The sequence below is a fragment of the Sceloporus undulatus genome, chromosome 1 (assembly GCF_019175285.1).
Source record: "Sceloporus undulatus isolate JIND9_A2432 ecotype Alabama chromosome 1, SceUnd_v1.1, whole genome shotgun sequence".
Lineage (NCBI taxonomy): Eukaryota > Metazoa > Chordata > Lepidosauria > Squamata > Phrynosomatidae > Sceloporus > Sceloporus undulatus.
The window spans coordinates 26,684,630-26,702,944 of NC_056522.1; the positions used below are offsets into that span (position 1 = coordinate 26,684,630).

The following is an 18,315-nucleotide window of genomic DNA, read 5'->3' on the forward strand; positions in this document are numbered from 1 at the left end:
CACGGGACTTGCAATCCTTACATGGCTTTTTATTAAAGCCTTTGGGGACTAATTTACTTTGAAATGTACATCTATATGCTTTTAAACTGTTGCCGCTTTTACACTTGTTTTAACTGCTGCCTGGTTTAATATGTTTTTATCTTGTTTAAATTATTATTGCAGTTTTAATCTTGAAACGTTTTAAAGTGTCTATACAGTATGTTGTTGCCATCTTGAATCCCATATGGAAGAAAGGCAGGATATTAAATAAATAAATAAATAAATAATGCTACCCTGAGATCCCATAACAAAAGGTGGGATACTGATATTTTAATTAATTTATTATTTATTCATTTATTAAAATATCAGTATCCCACTTTTTGTTATGGGATCTCAGGGTAGCATTAATCATAGCCGTATGTGATGTGGTATCCCTCTGTGACATCAAAATGACATTATATATGAATGCTTGCACAATATAAATTGCATTACCACAGTTATCACATGGTCTTTGACTGGATGTGATCATGCAAGGATAAGGCTTGGAAAAATTACTTTTTTGGACTGCAACTCCCAGAATTCCCAAGTTTCCAAGTTCTGTTCTAGGAAGGAGGCAAAAGCTTTCTAGGGAAGGAGAAAGGGCTGGTGGAGGAAACAACAGCAGCAAGCAACTTTGAGAAAGGCAGTCCTCTGGAAGTCTGCAGTTCCCAGAAGTGAGACCAGAATGAAGAAATACTTCCAAGGCAGCTGATTGCAAAGAGATATGCGATGGCAAATAAATGTACACTTGTCCCTTGGAACTCGCGGGGGATCCATTGTGGAACACCCCCCCACCGAGTTCCAAAACTCACGCATATTCAATCCCCATAGGGCTTGAATGGGGCACATGCCTGTGGGGTGTGCACCACAGGCATGCACCCCATTGAAGTTAATAGTGGTCGCCCCTCTGTGCATTTTAAAGTCCGCGGATCTCAAGTCCATGGACTTGGAGGGGTGACTGTACTTTAAAAGGGACAAATACATGGGTTTGAAAGGAAATCAGACTTGAGCTGGAAGACCAGATAACTAAAGTGAGACTGTTGTACTTTGGACATACTATGAAAAGGCATGACTCGCTAGAAAAGCCAATAATACTTGGCAAGGTGGAAGGCAGTAGGGAAAAGAAGAAGACCATGTTACAGATAGATAAACTCAGTCAAGGAAGCTACAGCCCAGAATCTGCAAAACTTGATCTCTTATTGATAGGGTCACCATAAGTCAATGGCAGTTAACAATAAACAAACTGTGTTAGAGAACAGTTGCTGGAATAAGCCATGGTGGGAGATAGCCAGATGTTAAGACATGGGAATGGGGAGAGTTCAATACCACTTTTCTGCTTGTCATCTTATAGTTCATGAATTTCATAGGGTAAGGAATACTCATGAGCTGGTTTTGCACATTCCTTCCTCTGAAATAAAGCCTACAGCACCTGGTTTCATTGGTGGTCTCCCAGCCAATTACTAACCAGGGATGACCCTACTTAGCTTCCAAGAGCAGGCAGGATCTGGTGCCTTTAGAGAATTTAGGCAGTACAACAGAAAGCACATACCACTGACGAAATGGGTTCACCTAGCACTCTCCACATTCTTCTAAATCTGCTCAAGAGGGACCTTCCAGCTAAGATTTAAAATGACAGAGAGGACATACAGAGGACAGGAAGGGGAAGTGTTGCTGCACATATGGACTTACTCTTGTGTGACACTAAATACTGCACCAGTTAAACTCTGTGATGATTGTAAGTCTCTTAGTTTGACAAAATCTGACAATGTTGTTCTGGAAATCTATGAATAGTATCCAATACTCATAGTATCCAAGCCCATCCCAAAAGGAATCTGGAGCAGGGCTTTATTAGCTGATCTTAAAACTCTGAATGCACAGGAAAGACACTTCCATTTTACAAAAGCTTCCTTCCTGTAAATCAATTTTGCCTGGATTGAATGAGTACTTACTCCTAACACTGTCTAAACCTCAACTCCCCAACTTTAAAATAGGACTAACAGTGACCTACTGGACAGAGTTGTCAAGAATTAATATAAAATTAATGAATATGAATTACTATGAACTAAAAAAATGAATATGAACTAAATAAAGGACAAACAGCACCAGAATAATAACAAAGAATAAAAGACTTCTTTGCTCAAAAGTCTTATAGGTAACACAGAATCTATACAGATTGTAACTACTAATTCATTGAGTCTGGAATCTTCATCTTGAGCCTTTCTAAAATTGCTAAAAAACTGACCTAATCTTTGTACATGTGTGCTTTCTTCCTCAACTTCCTCCTCTTGCTACCAAGAAGCATGATAAAGAGAGTTCTGGAGAACCTGGAAGTTGGTTTGCCTGTTTGGCAACATTTTTGTTGTGCCAAACTGTGGATATTAGAAACACCCCCTCCCCAACAACACTGCTATTTCTGCTTCTTCCCTCTCATGCCCACCTCTGAGTAACAGGCTTATTCAATACAATCATAAAGTGTTGGAAACCACTCTGAATATCACTTTGTTTTGAGAACAGAAGGCAAACAGACTCAATCGCTGGAAAGAATTAGTTGTGGAATTACATGTCCACCAAAGAGTGGCATTTTCCACCCACTTCATAGAAACAGGAACTTGTCACTACAGCTGCAGAATAAAATAAGCTTCCTTCGATCAACAACTGCACTGGCTATTTTCTGCTTCATGGAACCCTGAATATTTCTACTCATAAGAAGGTCTTGCTAGCTATAAAATGAGCTTATGTGTATGCACATTGCGATGCCTTCATCCACCTACATTTCTTCCATAGCCAGAAACCCACTGTTTGTATCACTGTGTTTCCAAGATTCCAAACAAGCAGCTAATCGCTGAGTTGTGACTGATTGATTTTTTTGCATCTTTTCATAACACTTTTATAATGGTACAATAATACTTGGCTTTCCTAAGAAAGCAGTGGAGATCCTTTGCTCTAATTTGTTTATTTTAAATTTCTAAACCCTGACGCAACACTAAACACATAGCATCCAGTATAAGATCCAGTACTTTTCTTTTTACCCTCCAAAAAAAGCAGGTAAAGGGGGCCTGACCTGAACTGAGCCCACCAAATGCAAGTAAGGGAGCATTAAACCTTTTCATCACCTGTTTTTTATTTTATTTTAGAAGTCTCCCCTGCACAACTCCAGGCTAAAAAAAGGAGGGAGGGGGATTTAGTCAATGCCAATTGAGTCTCTTCTCCTCTTAGCATACAGCCACCAAATGTAGCTTTAAAAAATTACTGAGAGGGAATAGTTTTTAACCCTTCTCTAACTTTAAATAGTGGTCCTAATCTAGGCCAGGAATCTGCAAACTCTTAGGGAGAATGAGAAAATCATCATCATCATCATCATCATCATCACCACCACCACCACCACCACCACCACCACCACCATCATCAAATCTTACAACCAGATACTATGCCATTTGGCACAGAATCCAGTTTAATCTCAGTTTTCAACAAGCTAAAACAAGCTAAAATACATAAGACACAAAAGCTGAACAAAGCTAAAAGCAGCACAGTATGACAACAGAATCTTAAGTCATTCCAATAATAGCAAAAGAAGACCAAACCTTCTATTGCAAGAGATGTGGAGGCCAGGCATGGGGTGGGAGGATCTGAAAGAAAATCCAGATGTTTTGGTGCTGTCATCCCACACCCAACCTCACACACCAGAGTTCCTCCTTTTCCTCTTCTACAAACTAACAGAGAACTGTCTTTACAGCTCGTAAAATTGTCTATACTGTGCAAGTTCTAAAGGCTCCTTCTTCAGGAACCCTGTCATCTATTGTATCTGGCCATCCTAATAGGTTTTTCTACTGTGGGTCCACATGTAGCCAAAACTGCAGTATTGACTCACAAGATCAGCAGGGGAGGGCAGGAATCTCAAAATTTGCAGAAGTACAATACCCATCTTTAGGGACAAAATCCCTAAGAGGGAAAACAAAAAAACAAAAAACAGTTCTATAAAAACTGAGCATGCTTGGTAGCTGGGCATACTGGCTGATTGTAGGGGGGAAATGAGGGGGGAAAAAACCTGTTGGTATTTGTCAGCATCAAAAGCTCCTGCGTTCTGTGTTGCTAAAGAAAACACGACTGGAAGTACAGTATTCACTTATTGTAGAAGAATTCTTAGTGACACCATCATGTTCATGACATATTCCCTGATTGATTAGTTGTGTAACCAGTATAACCAGTACTCTAAAATCGTGATTTCTGCCTTCAGTGATATCAGCACATAGCAGTCCCAACCAGGTATGCATGGGGAGGAGTGACAGAAAAATACCACCAGATCAGAGGGAAATTGTAGGCAGCAATAAATAAATAAATTCATCCATTGAAGGACTGGACAGTATCTTTATCGGATCATTTGTTGGTAACTGCCCTTGAGTCAACTTTGACTCATGGTGACTCCATGGATGAGACATCTCCAAGACCCCCTGTCCTTCACTGGTAACTCCATGGATGAGACATCTCCAAGACCCCCTGTCCTTCACTGGTGACTCCATGGATGAGACATCTCCAAGGACCCGTCCTTCACTGGTAACTCCATGGATGAGACATCTCCAAGACCCCCTGTCCTTCACTGGTAACTCCATGGATGAGACATCTCCAAGACCCCCTGTCCTTCACTGGTAACTCCATGGATGAGACATCTCCAAGACCCCCTGTCCTTCACTGGTAACTCCATGGATGAGACATCTCCAAGACCCCCTGTCCTTCACTGGTAACTCCATGGATGAGACATCTCCAAGACCCCCTGTCCTTCACTGGTGACTCCATGGATGAGACATCTCCAAGACCCCGTCCTTCACTGGTGACTCCATGGATGAGACACCTCCAAAACCCCCTGTCCTTCACTGCTCTGCTCAAGCCCTGCAGGCCCAAGCCTATGGCCTCCTTGATTGAATCTATCCATCTGGCATGCGGTCTCCCTCTCTTTCTACTGCCTTTCACGTTTCCTAGCATTATAGATTTTTCCAAGCCCTCTTGTGACATGGCTGAAATACGACAGCCTAAATTTAGTTATCTTGGCTTCCACAGAGAATCCAGTCTTGAACTGTTCTAGAACCCATTTGTTTGTCTTCCTAGCCATCCACTGTATCTTGAACACTCTTCTCCAGCACCACATCACAAGTGAATTTATTTTCTTTTTGTCAGCCTTCTTCACTGTCTAGCTCTCATATTTGTACATGGTGATGGGGAACATGATGGCTTGGACAATCCACACTTTAATGTTCAGTTATTTCTTTACATAGTTTTTTGTGGGTTTTTCAGGCTATGTGGCCATGTTCTGGAAGAGTTTATTCCTGACGTTTCGCCAGCATCTGTGGCTGGCATATTCAGAGAATACTGGCTTCACAGATGCTGGTGATATCTCTTCCAGAACAAGCCACAAAACCTGAAAAACCCACAAAAAACTATGGATGCCGGCCATGAAAACCTGTGACTTCACATATTTCTTTACACTTTAGGATCTTGTCCAGTTCTTCCATAGTTGCTCTTCCCAATCCTAGTCTTCTTCTAATTTCTTGACTGCAGTCACTGTTCTGATCAGTGTTTGATCCAGTTGATCCTATATTTGAGCCGAACAAAGAACTGCATAAGCCTTGAATGGCAGGAAGCAACTTTTGTTTTTTAACAAGTGAACCTTTGTATATTTTCAGGGGTTTCGGAGAAAAAGAACCCACAAAAAGTGGGTTCTTTTGAAGCCGCGGTGGCGGCATAACAAGTGCGTCACTGGCGCACTCGTTACGTAAGTGCTGCGCGGCGCCACACGGACACCACGTGGCACTTAGGTAACAATGGTGGCGGTCATATAAACAGGGCACCACCATTCTTATGCCCTCGTCACGTGCGAGGGTTGCGGGGCATGTGGGTGCTCTGCCCCCAGGCAACCCTCGCACGTGATGAGGGTGCCTGAAAGGCTGGTATGTACTGGGCCCAAGATAACTAAACTGAGGCTGGCATACTTCAATCACATAATGAGAAGACACAACTCATTAGAAAAGACAATGACGCTGGGGAACATGGAGGGAAGTAGAAAGAGAGGAAGACCACATGCCAGATGGATAGACTCAGTCAGGGAGACCATGTGCCTGAGCCTGCAGGACCTGAGCAGGGAGGTAGAGAATAGGGGGACTTGGAGACGTCTCATTCACAGGGTCACCATGAGTCGAGATCAAGTCAAAAACAGCTAACAACAACAAATGCATGTGTTACCTAGGTGATTAAACATAAAGCTTAGCAAGGTAGTTCCCTGAAGCGAACTACTATTTCCCTAAAGCATGTGATTAACTGTAAATAAGAATGCTATTCCTACCCCACAAGCATGAGTTAGTATTGAAAAATCCCTGGTGTTTATGAGATAGAGAACCAGAATGCCAGTGCTAGAGAAACATGCTTAGAATATGGGTAAGGAAAAGTCCCCTGACCCAGCTTGGCCCCAAGCCAGTAAAACCTTATGACAAATCAGAAGTTTGGAACTACTTAGTTGCACTCTATAACTGTACAGGAAGTCTGTCTTGGTTATCAAAAGACAGGCTTTCAACTTGTCTTATGACCTTACCGCTCAAATCATTTGACCTCGGCAGTTTAAATTTCCTTTACATTTCAGGACAACTCATTTAAAGGATCTTCATTTTGTAAAAGGTTCCCTCTGCTTCATTGCAATGTATTTTAATCAGTTTAAACTTTGTTTTGTTTGAAATTGTTCTGTGTTTTTTATTATTTTATTGCAAATTGCCTTAAGATGGCAAAGGTTTGTAAAAGGTCTAACTTGGTGGTGTCTTTTTTATTCATCGCTTCATGAGTCTAAGGGTAAGTTCTTTCTTTCCACTGATGTTCAGCCTCTTCTAGTCAGTGCAATATGGGCGAACAAGAGAGGCAAACACATCTTCAATGACCACTATTCCTTAGGTGCCTATATTTTTGTTTGGTTTTTTGGTTTCCTTGAGTTGAAATTGAAATCTTGAAGACACACTATAGGCCTAGGTTCCTCGGCACACTCCCTATTTTTTTTTAAAAAAAAAATATTTATTTATTAATTTTAATAATATCTAATTCACAACCAACATAAAAATTTCAGGAAAAAGGAAAAGAAAAATATATATAAAGAAAAAGAGAGATATGCATAAATACAGATGTGTGTGTGTGTGTGTGTGTGTGTGTGCGCACGCGCACACACACACACAAACTAAAAGTACATTAAGACTAAAACACTGTAATAAAGCACTAAACTAAGGCAGGATACAGACTGCCCAAAAAGGGTGGTCTCCTGCCACCCTGGTTTGGTGCATGACGGAGCCACAGCGGACAAACTGCGCTGCTCCCTCGCACAGCAAAAAGAACCTGCAAAAAGCGGGTTCTTTCTGCGGCACGCTGCAAGGCGCCAATGGCACACTTGTGGCATCACAAAGGCGCCAGGACGTGCGGATGCTAGGCGTCCGTCATGTCAAAATGGCGGCACCCATATGTACAGGGCGCCACCATTTTGATGCCCTCATCACATGCAAGGGGCGAGTCGTGTCTGGAAGCGCTGCCCCTCGCACGTAACAACGGCGCCCTGTAGGGTCCATCTGTGCAGCGCCTAAAACACCTAAACTATAACAATAAAAACAAACAAATATATTATACAGAGAGCCAGCACAGTGTAGTGATTTGAGCATTGGGTTATGACTATGGCGAGCATTGCACTATGACTCTTGAATCCTTGCTTGGCCATGGAAACTCACTGGGCAACCTTGGCCAAGTCTCTGTCTCAGAGGATGGCAATGGCAAACCTCCACTGAAGAAACCTGCCAAGAAACCCATTATAGAGTTTGCCTTAGGGTGGTCATAACAACAACAACAACAACAACACATTAAACACTAACTAACTAAAACACAATAGGGCTCTAACTCCCCAATCCAAAATTTAAAGAAAAAAGAGAATCGGCAAAAAGGATGATATTGTTCTACTACTAAATAAGCTTACTCGGGTAACTCGTAACCATAACTACTAATTATTACATCATTAGATTTTCATTTTTCTCAAAAAGTGCATAAATGATTTCCACTCTTTCAAAAGTCTTCAGTCAGTTTTTTGCTTTAAAACTCACATTAATTTGGTTCTTCCTAATGCTGAGGTGGAATCTCTTTTCTTGTAGTTTCAATTCACTGCTCTGGGTTCTATTCTCTGGAGCAGCAGAAAACAAACTTGCTGTATCCTCAGTATGACATCCTTTTACATATTTTAACAGAATAGAATGATACTATAACTTTCATTGATATGGACACTACATTCCTATTGATACAGCCTAGAATTACATTGGTTTTTTTTAGCTGCTGCATTACACTGTTGATTCATGTTCAGCTTGTGGTTTAGTAAGACTCCTAGATCCCTTTTGCATGCTCTGTTGTCGAGCCAGGTGTCATCCATCCTATATCTGTGCATTTCATTTTTACTGCCTAAGATTTACCTTACATTTCTCCCTGCTGAAATTCATTGTGTTAGTTTTGGGCCAGCTTCTAATCTTGCAGTCATTTTAAATTTTGATTCTGTCCCTGGGATATTAGCTACCCCTATTCATTTGGTGTCATCCTTACACAGCACTAAATAGAACTCATTTTCACCAACCTCTATACCTGGATCTCTTATATCTTGATTAAATCTCTTCTTAAGTTACATATAAGCAAACCAATTAAGACCTTTGCATTTCTTGAGACTCATGTCTCTTCATTTAAGCTCCCAATGATCTTGTTCCAATTGTTCCAAATACAAAAGATCATCATAAAGTAACCATCTCTGATTTTTAAGGCATTCTTTCCTGGTGAGCTAGCTAATGTTATCTTGTGGGGCAGGGGGACATCTCTGCTTGTATTTGTAGCAAGCTTGCAGAAGAGCCTTTCTGGTATGATGATTTTTGAATTCAGCATGTGCCTTAACTTTACCATACCAGACAAGACCATGCTACCAAATCTTAAATCATGACCTTCAAATTCCCAAAGGAGATAAGACACTTTATTGACCACAGTTAGCTGAGTAAATCTCTCCACTGATCAATCCTAAATTTCTTTTTTTCCCTTGTCACCACTTCCACCAGTGTGCAACTCCTGTCTGTCATACTGTAAATCTGTCACAAGGAATGGCAGCCACAACATGATAGCTTCAGGAAGAAATACCAAATCACTGAAATTTGATTTGAAAGGGAGCGATCAGGCAGACCCAGCAACATCAGGGTCTGCCTGAAGGAAGAGGCCCCTCCCTCCTTAATCGTTTCATCTTGGTCCGAGGGAGCGGAGCGATCAGGAAGACCAGGCAACATCAGGGACTGCCTACAGGAAAGAGGCACCACATCCCTCCTTAACGGTCATCCTTGGCCTCAGAGGGAGCGATCAGGCAGACCCCACCGCACAGCGGGATCTGCCTGACAAGAAGAGGCCCCACACGTCCTAACTGCTCATCTTGGCCTCATAGGGAGCGATCATGAAACCCAGCCAAAGCGATCAGGTGACTGCCTGAAGGAAAGAGGCCCCTCTCCCTCCTTTTAACTGCACATCTTGGCATCAGAGGAGCGAGCAGGAAGCCCAGCAACAGCAGGTCGCCTAAGGAAGAGGCCCCTCCCTCTTTAACTGCCATCTTGGCCTCGAGGGAGCAGTCAGGCAGACCCAGCAACATCCAGGACTTGCCGGAAGGAAAGAGGCCCCCCTCCCTCCTATAACTGTCTCGTTGGCCTCAGAGGGAGCGATCAGGAAGACCCAAAGCAACATCGGGTCTGCCCTGAAGAAGAGGCCCCTCCCTCCTTAAAGCGGTCATCTTGGCCTCAAGAGGCGACGATCATGCAGACCACAATCCCATCGGGGACGCCTGAAGGAAGAGCCCCTCCCCGCTTTTAACTGCCATCTTGCCGTCAGAGGTAGCGCATCCATGAAGACCCAGCAACATCGGGACTGCCTCCGAAGGAAGAGGCCCCTCCCACTCTGTAACTTCCATCGTGCCTCAGAGGGAACGCATCAGGGAAGACCCACTACAAAATCAGGTACTGCCTGACAATGAAGAGTCCCCCATCCCTCCTTAGAACTGTCCATCTTGGCCTCAGAGGAGCGATCAGAAGACCACACAGCCTACATCGGGGTCTGCCGAAGAAGAGGCCCCCTCCCTCCTTAACTGTCATCTTGGCCTCAGAGGGAGCGATCAGGAAGACCTAGCAACATCAGGGTCTGCCTGAAGGAAGAGGCCCCTCCCTCCTTAACTGTCATCTTGGCCTCAGAGGGAGCGATCAGGCAGACCCAGCAACATCAGGGACTGCCTGAAGGACGAGGCTTCTCCCTCCTTTAAATGTCACCTTGTATTTGTATTGTATTCAATTTTTACTGTACACCGCTATGATCATTGCGGAATAGCGGTCTATAAATAAAACGTATTATTATTATTATTATTAAATCACTTTGTCACACCAAGGCAAAGTTTCCAATCAACAAAACTCTTCTTGTTTTATCTTATTTTACATTTCAAGAGTTTCAAGCAGGATTCTTTTGATTAAGGGAGGCTGGCCTGTGGTCTCATCCACACTGGCAATTTGTGCCAGTTAGTTCATATCATGTACTGTAATGTTACTTCTTTCTCTGTAACTTCCCTATCCAAACACTCTCTTGACTTTATTTTAATTTAAAAAAACTATCAAACCTTCAATACAGAGGAAGCATGTTTTGGTGCCAATTTCTAGGTGCCTTGCTTGTAATCTGAGTTGAGACATTAGATGGGTGTGTCCAAAACAAATCCCTCAAACCACTCTACAGATCCATTTCCACATATGTTGCAATCTTCACAATCTCCTTTTGTTTCTCCCCAGTTCCTCTTTACATTTTTAAAAACAATTCCCCAGAGATATAGAGTTAAGCTAGAAAACTCCAATGGTGTTTCCCTGGAACACATTCTCCCCTCTTTCTCTCTTCTCAATCTCCTCCAATGCTTCATTTCACATAGGAAATACTTTTGTGTGTATGGGTAGTATGATCTTATTCCAAAGGGGGAAAAAACTGGCTAAGATTATATATCATAGTCTGCATTTTGTAACTTTACGAAGCTGTAGCTATGTTGCAGAAATGCAATGAAATCCTGTTAGTGAATTGGCAAGAGTATCCTGATGGGCACTAGGCATTCCTGCTGAGCATTAGGTACAGTGCACTGGGCACTTTTGAAATCTATCGGACACTTCTGTTACCCATCAGACACTGTACTGTGACGCAGCACTTCCTAGCCCGTGTCCAGATGTGCACTGGTGTGAACATTGCACATTGGGGATATGGTGCTTCATACACTATGCTTGATATCATTGCGCAATGGATGCCTATATGTTGAAATCTCACAGCATCCCTTATGTAAATACAGATGTTGCAAACCTACCCAATTCTATTTCCCACCAACATGAATCCACCTATAGAGGCATAAATCCCACACCAAATTCCAAAAGGACCATTACAGATATAGCTAAAATAGTAAAATTCATTCAAGTCTGTATTCATATATATAATTATATAATATAGTTATAATGAAATGACACAGGTGAGCGTTTGCCTATTATTTTTGTTGCCATTATAATTCAGAAATCAGTTTCCCATTCTCGAAGGGATGGCAGTATTGCAAACTTACAGCACCTTAAAGACTAACACACCGATTGCTTCCATGTCCTGCTTTTTAAGGGGGGAGGGGGATATTATCTATATATTGAGGTAGTTTAATCTTTGTACGCCGCTTTGATTGTCTCGACGAAAAGTGGGATAGAAATAAAAGTTTTATTATTATTATTATTGTATCTTCCATTACAAAAGCATCCATGTCTTCTGCAGGTCTTGCATCCTACACCCAATATTCAGGAAGGTTTGGGTAGGATCTCACACTACAACTACCCTCCATACCATCTTAACCAAGAACAGAAACAGCAAAATGAAGGCCTATGACTAACATCTTCAATTTTTTTCCCTCCTGTTTGGTTTGTAACACCTTGCCTGATGAAGAAGCCAGTAAATCTTCAAAGGCTTGCAACATGTATATTGTGCATTTTGGTCGGACAATAAAGGTATCATTGTTTGGAGGATTTTTGATTGCACAACTGCCTTTGTTTTTGTGTTTCAAGTTTTGAAGGATTTGTCTTCCCCATATTGCTCCTCCAGAGTTCCTAATTAAGAACTGCAGACTTCTGTAGTTTTTTACTGAAGGTCCTGCTGTTATTTTCTAGTTATATGTTTAATCCTCCAGCTGGTGAAACAATCGAATTTTATAGCAGGTCTAGATTTAGGGAGAGGTTTGATGTTGCAATGGCAATGTGTACCATAAAAACTGAGACAATTTGAAAGAACGCTACTATTGTTTTTACTACTTGTGAGTCTTTAGACAAATGTCCAGTTCTACATGTAATGACCTTTAATTCTTTCACTCCCTTTGAGAGATAAAATCTTATCAACCAAAGCGTATCTTGTGACGATCACATTCCATTTTGTATTAGGTATTCACAAAGAACAATTCTATTCTGCTGGTCTTAGCATTTTTGGATAAACACACACACCATCCCTGCACTGTTCTAATAAACTAGGTTAAGTTTTCACACAGCACATAATTAATTTTGGAATTTGCTTTCACAAAATCTAGGTGATGATTAGAGCTTGAAGAAGTTGTTTTTGTGGACTGCAGCTTATGGATCTCCCAGAGCTCTTTAATTCTTACAAATGTTAGTGGGTCATCACCACCTTCCATCCATAGCATAGCAGTGATTTCTGAAGTGTAGGCAGATCTCATGACAGTCCCCAAACCTATACCATCAAGGAGAATCCCAAGACTGTTGGCAAGCTGTATTTGATTCATATCTATAAACTAATTTTAGCAGTTTTCTTTTCCACCAGGAGAAGGTCCTTTGGAAAACAATTGGGTCCTAACTGTTCATTCAACACCAAGCCACCCCAAAATATTCTGTATTATGATAAAGATGACTCACAATAATATATTATTGCTGGGGAATCTTTGCCCACCTCCACCCCACCTCACCCCATTCCATCTACTGTGATGATTCAGAGGGAAGGGGGAAGCCTGAAAGGGAGACAGCAAATTATGCCATTGTGTCTGCTTATCAAAAAGTCCTAGTACTCTGATCCCATAATCCTTGGCTCCACTACACCTTCCGAGATATACAGAGATATTAAGATGTACAGAGTGGGCAAAGTGTAACCTGTGGGCCGCATGTGGCCTTCAGGGCCATTTTATGACCCCCAGGGAAGTAAACAGGAAGTGATTTCTACTCACCTCCTGTTGTTAAAAAAGGCCTCTCCAGTGCCCAGGGGCCCTGAAAACAAGATGAAAATGCTGCCCATGCTTCCTAGAAGGTGTTTCTGGGCAAAAATGTCTTTTCTTTTGGGGGGGGCTGGTGGGGAAAGTACACCTCCAAGGTTTTCTGGGGCCTAACATGGCCTCCTATTCTCCCACTGTTGCCCACCCCAATGTATGATTTAGACATATGTATATGTGTGTGTGTGTGCATTTGCTGTGGACCTTCTAGTTGTTTTCGACTTATGGTGACCCTAAGGTGTACCTATCATGGGGTTTTCTTGGCAAGATTTGTTCAGGGTAGTTTGCCATCACCTTCCCCTGAGGCTGAGAGCATGTGCCTTGCCCAAGGTCGCCCAGTGGGTTTTATGGCCAAGCTGGGAATCAAACCCTGATCTCTAGTTGTAATCCAATGCTCAAACCACTATGCCATGCTGGCTCATAACTAGCTTCTAAACATATTTTGGCTGCACTATTTTTGTGCCATCTTTGATAAGAATATCTGCATTTAAAGCATGCAGGCATATTTCTGAGGTTATTTACTACAAGGCTACGACACAAAAAGGCATATATTATGTCAAAAGGGGGGGGGATGCAGATGGGAAAGCACCATCTGGATGCAAAAGCTGTAGTTTGGGATTTCCTGTTTGTTTTCCCTCCTCCCTCCTTCAGCACTGAGCAGATGCGCTTGAAGGGGAGAGAGCCCTGCCTGCTGTGCTCTGAAACTATTCAGTCATTGCTTGCAAATGTTTTGACTCACAGGAATGATTTCAGGATGGAAAGCAATGCGTCCCTGGGCTGTAATAAACACAGTCAGGCAAAATGCCTTCCCATAACATTAGATGATGCTATTATTCACCAATCAGAGCCTGAGGTTCCTGCTGCCCACTCACCAATGAGGAGCCAGGCACAACTCCAAAGAAGACCCAGCCATTTGGAACTAAAAATAAAGTATCTCACAGGGCTGGTTTGTTTTCATTGTGCTAAAGGAGTTAAAAGATCAGGACAGTAACAGTCCTGATTGTTACTGGGGAGTGGACAAGGATGAGAGCATGGTTCCTTCCCAAAAGATTTGTGACAAGGCAATAAATAAAGCTGCTATTATAGGCTGCAGGAGAGAGACACCTTGGAACAAAACACAGATGAATAATTCAATGTGTGCAAGAGCTAAATTTTTGGAAAACACCACAGATGGATACCATTTTTCCTCTTTTAAAAAAAATAATGCCACAATATTCTTTTAGTACAGATTCACTAGACCAAAAAGTAAAATAAAATAAAATAACTTACCTGTCCTGCAGTGTCATACAGCCCAAGGAGATACTGCTTCCCACCGACTGTTACACTGACTGCAAAAAGAAAATGAAGCAGGCCATCAGAAGCAAAACACACACATACAAGCATTGTGTGTGTGTCTCTTCTCGGTATAGAACACCAAGAAGTAAAAGAAGAGAGCATGGTTTCAATTATGCACTCAGATGCAAAAATAATCATTAAAAAGCAGCGTGTCCAAGAATGGGAAAAGAAAAGGAATTTTTTAAAACACACACACGTATTTCTAAAGCACTTTCATGATGAAGCAGGGAGAGTACTTATTAAGGTATCTAAGGCCCGTTCCGGACGGGCATATAGTACGTCCCCAGGATGTACTAGGGTTAGGAAGGGGCGTACAAAATGGCGGCGCCTGTCCACACGGGGACCACCATTTTGATGTTGCGGACACATAGCATCTGGACATCGCACGGCTCTGTCGCGAGTGCACCATTGGCGCCTCACAACGTCATAACCGCGCTGCGATAAGAAGCTCCATTTTGGGGCTTCTTTTTGCAGCGCGGAGGAGCCATGTGGTTTGGACGCTGGGGCTCCTCCGCGCTGTAAATGGCGGCGGCGGCAGACCGCCCATTTTGGGCAGTCTGTAATGCGCCAAAGACAAGAAAATGATTGTCCCCATTTAAAATGTGTTGTTGTTGTTGTTGTGGCTGTGTTCCTCCAAGTCACTTTTGATTTATGATGACTCTAAGGAGATCCTGGCTTGGGAAAGTCACAGACACTCAGCCTCAGAGCATGGCAATCTCAAACTTCTTCTGAAGAAACCTGACAAGAAACCACTGTGATAGGTTTGCCTTAGGGTCACCATAAGTCAGAAACGACCTGAAGGCACACAACAACAACAACAACAACAACAACAACAAGGCAACTCTATCATAGGGTTGTCTTGGCAAGTTTCTTTAGACGGCGTCTGCCACTGCCATCCTCTGAGGCTGAGAGAATGTGACTTGCCCTGGGTCACCCAGTGGGTCTCCATGGTTGAGCTGGTGACCCTGGGAAAGTCACACTCTCCCAGCCTCGGAGGATGGCAACGGCAAACCTCCTCTGAAGAAACTTGCCAAGAAACTGCTGTGATAGCTTTACCCTAGGGTCACCATAAATCGGAAAGAACTGGATTCCCTTTTTATGGATTATAACCATTTCTTTTTACAAAACAGATTATTTGTTTTAAAACAGAGTTTTATCCAGTGCACATATGCAGCCTTAGACAGTAAGCTGCTTTGAGACCCAGTTCTGTGGGGGAAAGCTGGATACAAATAAATGGAAGAAGAGGAAGCAGAAGATTAATTTTATACTGTTTTCACTAGAGGTTTTTATTAATTTTAAAACTTTTATTTTGATGTTTTAATAATGTTGTAAGCATGAGGCGCCTTGGGTCCATTTTTGGGAGAAAGGCGGCATAGAGGTGAAACAAACAAATAAATAAATAGTATGCATTTTGTGATGACTTGTCCTCCTTTGCATTTATGATATCTGGAAAAGAGAGACTGACTGAATAATAATAATGATAATGATAATGATAATGATAATAATAATAATAATAATAATAAAGCTTGTGGTGTCTTGTCCTTCTTTGCAGTTAAGACATCTGGAAAAGAGAGGCACTGATTGAATAACAACAACAACAACAATTTTTGCAGTGCCTTGTCCTCCTTTGCAGTTAAGACATCTGGAACAGAGACAGAATGACTGAATAACAACAACAACAACAACAACAAGTTTTGTGGTGCCTTGTCCTCATTGGCAGTTAGGACATCTGGAAAAGAGTGAGACTGACTGAATATTACTACTACTAATAATAATAATAATAATAATAATACATTTTGCATTGCCTTGTTCTCCTTTCCTGTTGGGACATCTGGAAAAGAGGGAGACTGACTTAATAACAACAATAATAACAATAATAAATTTGCAGTGTCTTGCACTCCTTTGAAGTTAGGACATCTGGAAAAGAGGAAGACTGAATAAGTAATACAGAAGTAATAATACAGTAATAATAATATTAAAACACAGTGCCTTGTCCTCCTTTGCAGTCAGGACAATCTGGTCACCCCTGGAAGAGAGAGAGAGAGAGAGAGAAACTGAGGATGTGGGGGAGAGAGAGCAGCAAAGTTTTCCCTCAAGTTGCCAGTCTGGGCTGAGGAGGGAAGGCGTTGTGTGTGTGTGTGTGTGTGTTGTGGTGTGTGAGGGAATAAAAACCTTTCCAAAGAGCCACGGCTTCTTCACCCTTTTTTGTTACTGTTGTGGTGGTGGTGTTTGCCTCCCCCCCATCCCTTCCCCTCCTTCTTTACCTGCATAGTGGTCAAAGACGGTGGGCACATACTCCTCGGGGAAGGCGTCGTTGGCGTAGCTCATCAGGAGGCAGGTCTTGCCCACCGCCCCGTCGCCCACCACCACGCACTTCAGCATCGCCCCGTCGCCGTTGGCCATGATGAGCAGGAGGAAGAGGAGGAGGAGGAAGATGATGATGATGATGTTGAGGAGGAATAATATGACCAGGAAGAAGAAGAAGAAGGCGCCAAACCCAACGACATTTTAAAGGAGGAGGAGAAAGAGAAGGGAAAAACAGAGAAAGGGGGGGGGGATAAGCAAATATATCCCTCTCTCAGTGTTCACACACCAAGCACAATCCCCCGAGAGGCATTGTTGTGTAGAAAGAGAGAGAGAAATAAAGGTTGTTGTGGTTGTTGTTGTTGTGTGTTCTGGCTTAGCTTTCTCTCTCTTTTTGGCTCCCTTCTTCTTTCTCCCTCTTTTTCCACTAGCCCTCCAGTCCTCCTCCTCCTCCTCAGACTCAGGAGGCGCCACAAATTTGGCCCGCCCTGCTCTGAGGGGGGGAAAGAAAGAAAGAGGAGGAGGAGGAGGAGGAACTTCCAAAATGGGCACCCCCTCCCTTCCTCCATATATATATATATAAGTCCTGGATCCCCCAAAAGGGCTTCCCATCATCATGTGCCGTGTGGACCCTCCTCCTCCTCCTCTGCTTTCTCCTCCTCCTCCTCCCTCAGTTCAGTTCCCCATTCTTTCTTTTTCTGAGGGGAAAAGGCCCAGCCTGGCGTCGAATTTCTGAGGGGTTTATATATTATACTCTCCTCAGACCCTTCAGTTCCCCGTCTTCGAAATACAATGATAATAGTGACAATTTTATATGATAATAGTGACAATTATATATATATATATATATATATATATATATATATATAATTGTCACTATTATCATTGTATTTCGTTGTATATATACACACACACACAGTACATATATTTTAATTCTTGTCTCTTTTTCCCTCTCTTTCTGCCCCCACAGACTAGGAGGAGCAGCAACGGATGGCTGAGGGATCCTCTCAAAAGGGGCCATCTCTCCTGGAAACGTCTGACTCTGCAGCAGCTTGGCACCAACACTTATGTTTTGTTGTTGTTGTTGTTGTGCAAGGGTTACACACTGCGTTGATAATCCGGTTTGAGACCGCTTTAAACTGCCCTGGCTCAAGTGCCAAGGAAGCCTGGGGGGTTGTGGTTTTTATATTGTGCAACCTGGCTTCTTGTCTGTTAGGGAGGGAAGGAGAAATGTTTCTCACGAAACTACAGTTCCCAGGATTCCCAAGCATTGAACCAGGGCAGTTAAAGCGGGCTTGAACTGGGTTATTCCTGCAGTGTGTTTTGGATAA

General features: G+C 42.6%; 1 protein-coding gene across 2 annotated transcripts in view; it reads right to left on the reverse strand.

The window, feature by feature from the left end:
* RHOQ (ras homolog family member Q) overlaps nucleotides 1-17,524 on the reverse strand; it is a 50,901-nt gene extending 33,377 nt beyond the window's left edge. Inside the window, exons 1-2 of one of the 2 annotated variants that reach the window (XM_042445340.1) lie at nucleotides 16,945-17,524; nucleotides 14,615-14,673 (exon numbers count right to left, since the gene is read on the reverse strand). In XM_042445340.1, the coding sequence (XP_042301274.1) occupies nucleotides 14,615-14,673; nucleotides 16,945-17,083 (198 nt within the window). In that variant the 5' untranslated portion in view covers nucleotides 17,084-17,524. The remainder of the gene's footprint in view (nucleotides 1-14,614; nucleotides 14,674-16,944) is intronic. The other variant, XM_042445331.1, reaches the window with a different exon arrangement.
* Between the last annotated feature and the right edge of the window lie 791 nt (nucleotides 17,525-18,315).